Below are 14,258 nucleotides of genomic sequence, written 5' to 3'. Positions count from 1 at the left end.
TCCCGGACCAGGTCTCGGTGACAAGCTAGCCATTAGCATAGGTGGCTTCTGGCGTTATGGCCTCATGAGCCCCTGAGGAACCAGTAAAGCCACCTTCCTGCGGCTCTTAACAGCTAGCACTGGCGGTGCCAGGTAGAGGCGCCTCCTGGCCTCCCTGGAGGGGAAACGGTTCCCCTAAGCGGGAACGTAGAACTGGCTTTGGGCTGACAGCTAGCGGCGGCCTGCCGTTGGGTCCCGGCCTGGGCCGGTATAACTCAGTGGCGGGCTTGTGCCCTAGCACAACGAGTCTCCGTTTCTGCTGCGCAGTCCCTTCAGGACAGGGAACTGGCTAGCCTACAGCATGGTTTACCTACCAAGCTGGCTTAAGAGCTCCCCTCATTGAGGGTCGTCTGCGAGCTTACGGCCGCTTGGGTCTGATCAGACGGGCAGGCCCCCCTCGGGGCCTCCCGGGTAGATCAGTCCATAGGCCTTCTTTAGGCCTCCTGAGCACCCCTGTAATAAATGTGCTCAGTAGATCCTAGGATCGAGCAGAAGAGACTCCCCTCGATGGCAAGGGTAAGAAGCACTAAGCTGAGTACTGCTCTCCAGGATTCCCGTCTCCGAGTTCCGGTCTGAGGAGGACACTGCCACTTTGCAGTCCCTCAGTCTGGATGCTCATAACTAGAGCGATGTCCGGAGGCTCTGTTTTGACAGACAGGGTTGGCCAAGCTGGGGTGTCCCACAGAAGTGATGCCAGGTGAGGCCTCCCTGGTGGCATTCGGTGAAGGGTTTTCCCGAATTAGTGACGGCTGGTGGCGCCCTCGGGTCCCCTAGCCACATTCCCTTAAGGGACTCCTTCCTTCGAAAGTAGTAGGTCCCAGGCCCTCGAGCAAGCCGAGAGTAGGAAACCTCAGTTAAAACTTGTTTAGGTTCTCTCTTAGGCATATAGCTTGGGCTATGACCGTAGGGAATGATGTCACTGGCAGCCTGTGTGGCGAGAGGGGGAGTGGTTCAGACTTTCCGCGAACACTCGTCCAGGCAGTTCTCACTGCCAGTAAGGGGCGTGCACTCCCCTCAGCATGGCGGCGTGGGTATATCGTTCCCCGTAGCGTCAGCTGACGCAGCGCGAGTTCCCTTTCGAAAGGGAACGTCCCCGGTTACGTATGTAACCTTAGTTCCCTGAGAACAGGGAACGAGACGCTGCGTCACATGGCCATGCTTCAAGGTGTGCCTGCCCACAGTCCCTTCAGACGAAGCGGATGTTGTCATGTTGGCACGGTGCCTTTTTATACTTCCTGGTCGCACGGTGATGACATCACCAGCTGCCGACGGTCAGTAGGATTGTGATTTGATAGCGATTTCAGACACCTGTCACGCTGAAGGCGTTCCCCGTAGCGTCAGCTGACGCAGCGTCTCGTTCCCTGTTCTCAGGGAACTAAGGTTACATACGTAACCGGGGACGTTTTCAGTCGGCCTGCACAGCGCTGACATCTTGGGACCGAGTCTGCACAGTAGTGATTTCGGGACCGGAGTTGCACAGTAGAGAGCAGGAAGTAGAGCAGGAAGTACAGCTGTGATATCAAAAGCCCGCTCACACTCTCACAGATGCAGAACAATTAATTATGTTGGTGTGAAAACAGTTATGGAAATGTAGAAATTGAAGCTAAAGCTCCAATATGACGTCACACCCCCTGTTTTTATAGCATCAAATAACTAACTAAATCTAAACTTATTTTAAAAACGAACACTTGAAATTAAATCATTGTGACGATAACTGCCTTCAATGACATAAACTAACTTTGGGGAAAAAATAAGTGTAATTATATTGTTTAATTTGCCTCGCGTCCATTAGAAAACACACAGGGGCGACTATACTGGGATCGGACACCTAGGGGCGATGGAGGCACGAAAGCTTCATTTTCTGAGAGGGGTTCTGCAGGCTTGCACAGGACAGGAACCCACACAAGACAAGACAACAATAGATAACAGACAAACTAACAACTATGACTAAAGAAAATAAAACCTAAATAATAACTGGAGCTAACAAAATAGGAAAAATGAAACAAATCTTTAACTAATCTCTATAAAAGACTGAACTAAAAATAAAAAGGGGAAAACTGGAGAGAAATAAAATAAAAAGTAAGCTATCAAAAACAAGACAACTAAACAATAAGGCTAGGGAGAACTATAAAAAAGACTAGAATTAGACAAGGGCAAAAATACAGAAAGAAAAAATGAGAATCTAACAAAAAGTATAATCTTAGACAAGGAAAACTAAATCTAGCACTGACTGACAAGGAGCTACAGAATTGCACACACACAAAAGCAACGAACCAGCAAAAACATAAGGGACGGTAGCACAATATTATAAAGGGACCAGGGTCCAGTTTTTCAAAAGTAATCCTCTAGGATTTTGGATAACGGATTGGATCAAATCTTGAAAATGTGTTTTTCAAAAGATAAAACGGATTACATAATCGGATTAGATCACGCAATCCAATCTTGGTTTTGATCCGGATCAAACCTTTAGTTTGGGTTTTTCAGAACTTTTTTGGATTAAATCTGGATTAAACTATTCCCATCAGAAGGGTGGATTGAGCGTGGATTTCATGGCCAAAATGTAATGAAAACTTTAAAAATGTATCAAATAATACTATATTTGGATCATGCAGTATCTTACGGTAGGCTATAACGTATTCAGCCTTTCAGCATAGGCCCACAGGAAAATAGAAAGAGTTTGGCCTCATAAAAGAATCCCCCAAACAGCTGTCAAAATTGACCAAAAACAATACATTTTATTCTGTCACTAATTGATACAATATATTCATCACAATCGAAAATATTTTTGTTTTTAGAATATAGTCCCTGACAAAAGTCTTGTCGCTTGTGTACAAATTGACCTAAAGTGCCGCTGAAATATATTTCTAATCAAGATTTTTTTTTACAAGAAATGGCTCATTTTAATCCCACCAGCTTTTGTGATAATGTTTCAGTGAAAAACTAAACTTTAAAAAAGTATTCTAATATTCACAGCTTGGTAAAGCCCATTGAGTCAATCTTTGCAAAGACATAAGTGTCGCCTTGTCATATGAGCTTCACCTGTGACTAATAATGGATCATTAGGTCTCAAGTGTGTATAAAAAGAACCCCAGTACGCTAGACCTTCACATCAACTGCAACTAGACCTCTGCAAACATGCCTAAGATTCACCCTGAGACTAAAGTTTTGATTATCAAGAGGCTGAAGACCAGATCCACTGCTGATGTGGCAGACACCTTCAATGTGTCTCAGCGTTAAGTACAGAGGATAAAAAAAAGATTTGAAGAGACTGGAGACGTTTTTGACAAGCCCAGGTCAGGCAGACCCCGCAAGACAACTGCTCGAGAGGACCTTACCACCTCGAGAGGTTTGTTGGCTCGAAAATCCAAAAGGCCAGCCCATTTTCCACTGCAGCAGAGCTCCACGAGACCTGGTCACCTGAAGTCCCTGTGTCAACCAGAACAGTTTGTCGGATTCTGTCTCGAAATGGCCTCCATGGTCGAATCAGTGCCCAAAAGCCAGCACTAAACAAAAGACAATTGAAAAACCGTGTGGCATTTGCCAAGGCCCACAGCCTACTAAAAGGATGGACGCTGGAAAAGTGGATGGACGCTGGAAAAGTGGCAGAAGGTGGATTTTTCAGATGAATCTTCTGTTGAATTACACCACAGTCGCCGCAAATATTGCAGGAGACCTACTGGTGGCCGAATGGATCCGAGATTCACCCAGAAAACAGTGGAGTTTGGTGGCGGAAAAATCATGGTCTGGGGTTACATCCAGTATGGGGGTGTGCGAGAGATCTGCAGGGTGGAAGGCAACATCAATAGTCTAAAATACCAAGAAATCTTAGCTACCTCTTATCCCAACCATAAAAGAGGCCAAATTCTGCTCCAGGACGGTGCTCCATCGCATACTTCCATCTCCACATCAAAGTTCCTCAAGGCGAAGAAGATCAAGATGCTCCAGGATTGGCCAGCCCAGTCACCAGACATGAACATCATTGAGCATATGTGGGGTAGGATGAAAGAGGACGCATGGAAGACGAAACCAAAGAATATTGATGAACTCTGGGAGGCATGCAAGACTGCTTTCTAAGCTATTCCTGATGACTTCATCAATAAATTGTATGAATCCTTGCCAAACCGCTTGGATGCAGTCCTTCAAGCTCATGGAAGGGTCAGTGTATATTTTGGCCATTCGATTTTCCTTAAAGAAACGGGTATTCAAAAACAAAAAATGGCTCCTTTTTCGTTTTTTCATTTTTTAAACAAAACGAAAAACAAGAATTCAGCATGATTTTTCGTTTTCCGTTCAGAGGTAGAAAATGAATAAACAGCTTGAATATTCGATTTCTACACATGGGTAATTATACGGCCGTGTCTGCTGATTGGTCAGCCGAAGATCAAACTGCTCTTCCTCAGTTAAGCACAGCAGAATAAAAGTCCTGTGCTGCTACAGTATAGGCCTATGGCTTCTTAACGAGTGTATTGCAGCTACATTTTATCTTTTATTAATCAAACCAGACTAACGAATGGCTCGACACGATCCATACCCCTAGGGAAAGAGCCTAGACAGGACTTTCCTCTGTGTATAAATTCACATAGGCCTGGGTATGGCAGGATTACAGCTGTCCACCCCGGTTGCCCAGTCTTAAAAAAAGAAGAAAAAAAAGTTAATTAAGATATAAATTAATATAATTAGTTATTTAATATTTTAAACACTAATACAAAACTGATAACTGACAACCAGAGAACAATAGTTAAATTAATAGTCTTAAATAAGTCTTAAATTACGTCGGGTTAAATAAACTAAATAAGCACACAAACATGCCAAACAATCAAGCGAAGACCAGCATGTAGGCTAAAAGTTCAGGAAATACGCAGCAGCTATAGCTACCTTTGTTTTTGAGTTTATTTCATCAATATTGAGTATTAGCCTAATTGATACCGAACAAAATGGTGTGTTATTTTCTTTGCCATGTTAACTTCCAAAGAACAGCATGTGGGTTCTCTCCACGCTGTTTTGACAGAGAAAATCTGACACACAGATTTTGAGAGTTGCCCATCCAAACAAAACAGAAGTCTACAGGAGATGTGAGGAACATTGTGTACAACACTACATAGCCATAAGTGGATTTTAAATTTACAAGGACCTAGGGATGGGTACCGAAACCCGGTATTAAACGGGCCCAGGGGGGATTTTTACACAGAAGAAAGCCCTGTCTAGGTTGAGGCTCTGCCCCTGAATGTGTCGAGCCATTCATTAGTCTGGTTGTTTGATTAATAAAATATTAAATGTAGCTGCAATAAATGCGTTAACAATCCGTACAGCTGTTGCAGTGCAGGACTATTATTCTGCTGTGCTTAACTGAGGAAGAGCAGTTTGATCTTCGGCTGACCTCTGAACAAAAAAGGGAAAAATCATGCTGAATTCTTGTTTTTCGTTTTGTTTAAAAAATGAAAAAACGAAAAAGGAGCCGTTTTTTGTTTTTGAATACCCGTTTCTATAAGGAAAATCGAATGGCCAAAATATACACTGACCTGGAAGTTATACAAGATATTAAATTTGGATCTCACAGCACCACAACTTAATTTGCTGACATATTTTTGTATTTGCTGTAAATGTGTTCAATTTCTGTAAAGGCGGTAAAACTTTTGTCTTGCCAAAATTTGACCTTTCCGTCTTGATTAAATTATAAATATTTTTTCTGTGAACATTATTTATTTCAGTGCATTAAACATCATTTGGGAGGGTTTTAGCTTTTCATATGAGCTATTTCTAACACCAATTAATTAATTAAAAGTCAGGTTACTATCAGGTATTTCTAGAAAATAGATAAGCGACAAGACTTTTGTCAGGGACTGTATTTATTAGTGATGTATGCAATGATTACAGTACATCTATACTTGATACTTGTTATAAATATCCTCAATGCACAATGTTTGTGTTGTAGGTCTCAGATGAGTGGACTGCTGGAAGAAGATGGGGTGGGGTTTTTCTTGTTTAGTTTTTTTTAATGTGTGTGTTTTCATTTCAAATAAAAATAAACTTATATTGACCTCACACTGGCTATTCTACTTGTTGCTCTTTACATATAGTTCTGCTTTTTGATTTCCTATCATGTTTGAGCACTGGTTATCCAGATTTAGTGATCCTGATCTGGATCAGAATGATCCAATCCGATGTTGCTTTAAAAAACTGGCTCCAAAAGTAACCTGGATTACTTGATCACGGATCGCACAAAAAGGATTACTAAATCCGAATCAATTTTATCTGGATTAAACCTTTTGAAATACCGGGCCCAGAGCACATGAGGATCAGGTAAGCACAATTAAACTATGTCTCATTTCCGAAGGCTGCGTCCTCCGGAGGTCATAAGGCTGTCTCATTTCAAAAAAGTGAGTAGAACACTCCAAATGTGACCAGATATACATGCAAGGGTTGATGTGGTGTTTAAATGTAATTAGTTTTAAGCTTGTTTTTGAAGATGTATTAGGCTACCTGAAACAGACAGGATTACAAGTGTTTAGTGCTTTTTAAACATTTAGAACAGTTTATTGCTGTCAAGACAAGAAACATTTCAGGCATTTTCAAGTTCTGAATAAGTTTCATTCATATAACTGGCGTGAGAGCGCAACAAGGCTAAACATACTTCCATTATACTTCCTGACTCTGTGTCCTACAAAGGACGTCTCGTTTAATTCTGATTGAGGACACCACGGATACTGCATCCTACACAGGATGTGTCCTCCGGAGGACGCAGCCTTCGAAATATAACAAAATGAGAGACAGTCTTAGTGAAACAAGGACTAGACCGGACTAAACAAGGGGGCGTGGTAACAGCAAACAAGGAGGCAGGACAACAGGAACACATGACAAACACATAGACAGACAGATCCATGTGCTAAAGGCTGCAAAATACTCCCCGAGAATAGAGAAAAAAGTTCTTACTCCCAGAGCTGCTCTCGCAGCCCTGGTTTGGGAGTTCTCGCAGCTTGTTCTTGACACATCGCCTGATCAGAACTTTTTTCTTACGGGTGTCTGAGAATTATTGTGTGATTGGTCATACATTTAAAGTGGACGTGGGTAATGCAGAGATACGCAAATGATCGGCACCTGCTTTTCTCGTGAAGTATGGAATGTACTGGCCAGAACAAACTTTATTCTTGTTCTTGCCACCTTAAGAAAAAGAACACATTTTTTTGTTCTTGCAAATATGTTCCAAGCTTTAGACACAACACAAACACAGAAACATTAAACAAAGACAACACAGACAAGGCTGCCAGGTCAGAATCCTGACAGATTTCAACATTTGATATGTTATCTATATATTTTATTGTAAATGAAATATAAGTTTATGAGATTTGTAAATTATTGCATATCTTTTTATTTACAATTTGTACAGTGTCCCAACTTTCTTGGAATTGGGTTTGTAGATAAAATTGTCTGGATTTAAGCGATGATAATTTGTTATAATTATTTTATATGATTTATATATTATTTATATAATTATTATACCTCTAATCCATTACACCTGGGTCATTTTAGTAATTTTAATTTAAGTTCATTTTCAACAAAGCTTTTAGTTTAAATGACTATAAATATCTTGCCTGGATTGATTTTTTTTTTTAATTTTGTCAACTCAAAACTAACCCCGTAACCCTGAGTTTGCTCAACTGCCATCATGTTACAGGTGATAGCTATGATTTAACTTGACACAAAGTGACTGAACTTTCTTCAGTTTTTTTATCATGAAGTTTATATGATTGTATATTCAAATGAATCATTCTATTCAAATAACCACAATAACAGCTATCAGTTTTATCAGCATTAGGATGCCTTTCTTCCCAAAAAGTAAATAAATTACACAGATCAGGTTTTGTAAATGCTTTAATGAAACAAAATACAAAGACAAATAATTGGAATTAAAATAACTGAGCAAAGTTTATTCTTAAGCATTTAAAGCATTTTATTATTAGAAAGCATTGTAAGATTATGGCTTTAATGCATAAGGCCTGCTTTGAATTCCTACAAAAATGTTACAGTTTTATCCATTTTCCATAAGCACTCTTGAATTTACTTGAGAAATGTTGAGCTGATCCAAGTCTGGGCATGTCTTTAACCAGAACACCATTTCTTGAGCTGAAAATGTCAGCCAGAGAGGCAGCCATTGGAGAAGGTTTGTAATCATTACACTGTGGGCCATTTAGACTGGGTGCACATTTCACCTCATAGGTAAAAAAGAAGGTGCCATATGTAAAAACACAAGCCTCACTCACAACTCCACTTCTAAGATCAAAAGAGCATTTACCAAGTAGATCACTGTTCCAGTAGCTGTCTGCATCATACACTTCAAAAGTAAGTTTATTGGCCATTCTGATCTTAATAGCACCAAACTCAAATGTTTCTGGCCAACTTGGATTGTCATTATCCTCAATAGTCTCAGTGCGCTTCTTTTGTGTGTCATATGTAACTAATACAGCACCATCTGTTTGAGAAAATCTATCTCCATACAGACCGTTGGCTCTGAGGCTGTAAACTTTTAGGGTGGCAAGTCCTTTTTCAGCTGGACAGCAATTGGACTTTATCATTTGACTGCTTTGACAAACACAAGCACATCGATCTCTTGCACTACACTTCTTGCCAATCTTGCAAGGCTCAGAGCAAACCTTCATGAGGCCATTTTCTATAATGTATTTTTCAACAGCTCTCTTTAGCCCTTTCCTTGCAGGGTGTTTAGTACTCAGTAAGAAATGGAGGGGTTTTAGAGAGTAGTGCACAACGTCAGGGAGGCTCTTCAAAGACTCAAGCCAGTTCTTAAGGGAATTTGGGTGTGATGAACCAGAAAAAAGCAAATCTTCTCCATTTATATTTCCTCCAATAATCTCTGTCTGACGCTCACTGAACATGGAGCTGAACTTTTCATTGTTCCCCATCTTCTTCTTTTTTTCTTTACAAAAATGGCTCTCTACCTTCACAGTTGCTACACTGTATGAACCAGAGGCTTCTACATCCAAACAGTCTTTCACCGCAGTGTCTGTAAGTCCACTCAAAGATGCCTGACAGGATTTGATGGCTGTTATGGCTTTCACTTTCCCTCCTAACTTGACACCGGTGGTAAAGTGAGTACCATATGTGGCGATCAGGTTGCGGTAGGCGTCTGGATCATAGGATTCAGGGAGTAATTTGATTGCTTCAAGAAACTCAGCATGAAGAGGAGGCTTTTCAGCTACGCGATATCTATAAAGAAACAGTTTGAATTTAGTGGGATCAAAGAGGGAGCCAATTAAAATTTAAGTTTTTATTTCTTCTCATAATCATTCAATGAGGAAAAACAAGCCAGCTTTCTCACCTGTAAAAACTGCATGCAACTTCATGTTTGGTGAAACTGTATTTGTCTTCTTTAGATTTTTGCATCCCAAATTTGGCTTCCCTGGAATGAGTGCTTCCGACTGCAGCTCCAGCAGCTTTCACATCTAAACCAACTTTCCAGCTGACCGAGAGTGCAGATGATGAATCATTGACCAGTGCTTCACTTGATTCAAAGATCTGACTGGAGACCTTCATTGAACACTTCGGCAAGGTCCTCCAGTCTACAACTGCTGCTGGTAGCTTCTGTTTTATTTTATTCATGTAACTGTTCTTGCGCAATTTACAAGTGCCATTTCCTAAATCCCATTTTTCTGTGTCGATCACATAAGAACCTTTTCGCGTCATGGTCACAACATCAAATCCCTCTCCAGCAAGATTGTGTCCTGGAACAAAGGGAGCATTCTCACACTCTTTTGATGCAGCTATGTCATCCTCTCCAGAAATGCTCATGAGAAGCAAAGTCCAGAAAACAGCAAGGTAAATCTGGAACGACCGCATCATCTGTAATGAGATAAGAACATTTCAACATATCCATCAAATCATTATTGGTGTGAAAATTAACATCACTTAATAATAGCAATAGCATAGAATTGTAACAATAACACCTTCATAAAAATTGCAGTATTGTTTTTTTTTTTAAACAAACAAACAAAACGTTTAAAAAGCACATTAAACAGTAACTGTCTGTTTAAAATCTTAATATGATTAATTGAATTATTTTTTTCAGTTACCTATTATTCAATGTACAGCTCAGATCATCATCGTCATAGAATAAGTTGTCTCTCTAACCTGCCTTTTTATATGATGGTTGTGTGGTTGTGGGTGTCAAAGGTTTGTAGTGCAGAAGCGATGACAAATCTTCTAATATTAGTTTAACACATTGCCTGGGCCTAAGCTGAGCAATGCATTCTGTGAACAAAGAAGAACATTTTACTAACTGTGGGTCAAACTAGTTTAAGTACAAGTTATCAGATGTGTCAGATAAACTTTGCAAATGTGTAGCCGTGTTATAAAGAAGATGAACAGTAGATATGCTTAAGAGTTGCATAGTTCTGATGTGAGAGGTTCCAATGTATAAGAGAAGAAACAAATGATCTGTGCATCTACTATTCCTTTATATTATAATTTTAATTATTAAAAGTAAAAAAAAGTAATGACACGGGAGAGATTGTTTGAAAACAATAAAAAGCTGCTAGCTGTGATAGAGAGGCTAATGAAAGTCTCTAGTCAAGGACCCTTGCTTTGACCCACAGTCTGGTGAACACCAGTCTACGGTGACATCAGGGGTCCCAAAGGTTTGACGATGTGACAGCACAAGCAACTGGGAACCATACTAGCATGATTCTGAGATGGTTGCAGCAGGCCGAAATTAAGCTTCCCACACTGTCCAGTGTCCAGTTTGTCACCTCAAAATAAGGCTCACCACTCCTAACATTGCTTGATCTTTCCAGTGATGATTGAGAAAGTCACCAGGGACCATGTACTGCCTGATGTATGTAGCAAATTAAAATGGCGAGTGCTTCCTGAAATGACTGGTTTGCTATTGACTGGTGCTACAGACTGGTACTGCACTAGTTTACCAGGAAGTGAAGTTGATACAATAGCTGCCTTCCAATTCTTCGAAGGCTGCATTTGAAAACGTTTTGCATCACATTCAAATGCATCCTCCAAATGCGTCATTCATTTCCCTTGAGTTTGTGAACCATGTTTTCCTGTTTTGACAGATTAATATAACTTTTTATAACTTTTTTTATAAGTCCAGTACAAACATTCTTGCCACTCATCAATTTTAACAGTTGCTATAGGTGACAAGAACAATCCTCTGTAAGCCATCCCATATACCAACACTCATTCAGATCTTTAGCCTAGAAATCTAGATGCACCCTAGCGGCAGCAAATTTAATCTTAAGTGTCGTCTAGCAACTCTCAATACCCTTCTGAGCTGTATTCGCCTAACTCTTGCCGGGCCAATCACATCGTGGGCGGGGCCATAATGACGACGGCCGAGTTGTGTTTGCTATCCAATCGCATGCAGAGGGAGTTTGAAAGACAACCGTTTATCCCGCCCCTCGGATTGAGCCCTGTCTATGGTGAGTTTCCAGACCAAACATCTTGATGTGGTATCAAATCTTCATAGCCTTTGAAGAATTTAGATGGTAAATTCATTACTTCATTACTTGGAGTGGCGGCCATGTTGATGGCATCCTTTACTGCTACTCGGACTACTGCGCACTGTTTATAGACGTACTCCCTCTCAGTCGTGTGTCTTAGGCCCCGTCCACACGGAGACGCGTTTCGCTGTATACGTATAAATTTTGTACCGTATCAGCATTTCGTCCACACGGATCCGGCGTTTTGAAGCATGAATCATATTTTTCTAAACCGGGTCCCAAAGCGGATAAATCTGAAAATGGTCATCTTCTGTCTTCGTGTGTACAGCGAATCCGTATATTTTCTGAAGCGGTGATGTCATCACACTACGTCCAGCACGGTGAAGAGTTTAAAACCTGTTAACCGTCACGAGGACGAGGACGCACTGAAGCTCTCTTTGCTTAAATTAGCTCAACATTACTATCAGATGTAAGTAATTACCTTGACAAACTACATCATTAAAAAGATCTAAGACTATATTTTAATTTTTTTTTACCTCTGTTTTATTCTCAAAGTCTTATAGTGACCGTAATGTATTAATATGTGCCAGAAGTTATGAATATGATCATGGGCGTAGCTACCTTTTGATTGTAATATGCGCGTCATTTGCTCCCATTCATAAAAAACTCCTCTGTGGTCTTCATGAAGACACTCGACAAAACAACTTCCCTCAGGGCTTTTACTTCAAATGTGTGCAGATGTGGAGAAATATTGATAGATTTTCACATGTTTGAGTCAAATTTCTATACCGAGAAGTATTATTTATTCAATCTTTATCCAAAATCCGCGGATGTATCATTATGAGCGCAGTAGACTGAGATATGATGTTTTCAATTCATTCTGGCAGCCGGAGGGCGCTGGAAAGCTGAACTACTGAAAATTCACTCCCATATATAGATAGATGAAGGACAGACACACCATGTGACATTCAGGAAGTATCTGACATAACCAAAACAGCTTCCAGAGATCGTCATTGCTATTTTATGCAGATAGACACGTTTTAAGACAATAAACACACAATCGCGGCAATATATGGTTGGTCTGTGTTCTTTATGCCATGTTGGGTGGTTTCATAATAGATTATATTTATAATGCAATGCTATTCCACATAGCATTTAGCATTGTATATTATCTGTCAGATTTTTTGACCCGAAGCTATGAGATCACAGATTGTTATATAAAACACTCGATTTATAAATTATAAAGTGATATGAAGCAAGTTTTGAATAAAACATGATTTTAATCGTATAAATTGTTGTTTTGCTGGTGTGCTAAGCTAACATGCTAGCTTGCCCTAGATGCACCTGCCACTGAGTAAATACTTAATTTTTATGAACATTTTCTAAATGTAAAACTACTGAAATGCTTATTTGGACGAAATGCATTCGATAGAGTCTCAGTGAGGGTAAAGTGAGAGGTTTGATTTAGAAATGAGGTTTGAATAGAACAGTTTGAATAGAGAATCGTTAGTAATTATAATGCAGACAAGAATAATAATTAGAGCCATAACCAGTCCGCAGAAGTGTGAATGTGTGCCGGGGAGACAAACTGAATGGGGCAGTTTGCACCTCTAAACAAGAGGCAATAGACTGAATGAAAGCTGAGAAGACATGGCAATAAACATCAGTTGATATTTTAGAGATATCTCAAAATAAAATCACATGAAACAATCTTGTAAAACGTTTAATAAAATTCAGAGTTTTAGACTTATCATCTTCAGATCTGAAATATAACATGGTCAGACTTGTGGCTTTAGCTGTATGCATTTCTAGATTTCTCCAAGGCCCAATTCAATTTTATTTTCATAAAGATATTTCATACAAATACATTTCTAATAACTTTACAAAACTTTGAAGCTTATTATAGCTTTTTTTGATTATACAAAATATTATCATTTTGACTTTACAGTAAACTGACAGGTGTCTGCTTTCAAATGAGACCATAATTATGCTTTTAGTGCAAAGGATTCACAAACTGTATTTGTTTTAGTCTGAGTATGCATTTCTTAGGATTTTTTCAAAAGTTGGAATTCAGCTTAACAGGTTAAGGGAGGCATTTCCCCCACTTTATATTTCAGACAGAAATGGGAGATTATTTATAATAAACACGCTGATACAATAAAAAACGATAAATTAAGCGAATGTTGCATAATTAAAACGAAAGATGATAACGCATAAGAAAAAGAATGCAGCCTCTGTTGTTATTGATTGCGGACGTCTTTCCAAAGTGAAGTTTGTGCCACAAAAGCACGCATGTGCAGAAACGTTTGTTTATGTTGTTGCTGTTGCCGTTGAAACCTATAGTAGGCCTTTCTCACATCAAGGAAGGATCCTCAGAAGCCAGAATTCCGAGGATACTACGTTATTGACATCCGTCGAAGGACTGTTCCAATGTCGAGGATCCTCAGAATTTCAACCAAGGACTGAGTCCTTCGTTCGAAAAATATGCTATATACAGGAGAGGATGCATATGAGTAGCCTTCGTGCTCTTCGCGCTCTCAAATCACCCTCAATCCTATGCGTGCAGCTTTGCTATTTTCAAAAGAGGGTGTGTGTGTATGTGTGCGTCCTGCACACACGTTCGGGTCGACCCGCGAGTTTTGCTGAAACGGGTGAAAAACATCCAAGTGTGTCGGATATGGGTGCGGGTCGGACAAGGGGAAACACGGGCAAACGTAAATATATATGAATATTTTTAGGAACACATCTACAAAAATG

General features: G+C 40.0%; 1 protein-coding gene across 1 annotated transcript; it reads right to left on the bottom strand.

The window, feature by feature from the left end:
* Positions 1 to 7,896: 7,896 nt before the first annotated feature.
* On the bottom strand, positions 7,897 to 10,176 carry LOC137047738 (perforin-1-like). The gene is made up of 3 exons (XM_067425591.1): positions 10,122 to 10,176; positions 9,371 to 9,891; positions 7,897 to 9,258 (listed from the first exon to the last, which is right to left on the bottom strand). Exons 2-3 carry the CDS (start codon positions 9,889 to 9,891, stop codon positions 8,058 to 8,060), a joined length of 1,722 nt encoding a protein of 573 aa, XP_067281692.1. The 5' UTR covers positions 10,122 to 10,176; the 3' UTR covers positions 7,897 to 8,057.
* Between the last annotated feature and the right edge of the window lie 4,082 nt (positions 10,177 to 14,258).

This window comes from Pseudorasbora parva, chromosome 19, assembly GCF_024679245.1.
Source record: "Pseudorasbora parva isolate DD20220531a chromosome 19, ASM2467924v1, whole genome shotgun sequence".
Taxonomy (NCBI): Eukaryota; Metazoa; Chordata; class Actinopteri; order Cypriniformes; family Gobionidae; genus Pseudorasbora; species Pseudorasbora parva.
The sequence above is the reverse complement of the archived record's forward strand: the minus strand, read 5'-3'. Positions and strand labels throughout refer to the sequence as shown.

Coding starts and splice junctions, on each gene's coding strand:
- LOC137047738 (XM_067425591.1), bottom strand. CDS start 9,891: ATGATGCGGTCGTTCCAGATTTACCTTGCTGTTTTCTGGACTTTGCTT. Junction 9,259..9,370: donor GTTGCATGCAGTTTTTACAG/GTGAGAAAGCTG, acceptor GTTTCTTTATAG/ATATCGCGTAGCTGAAAAGC.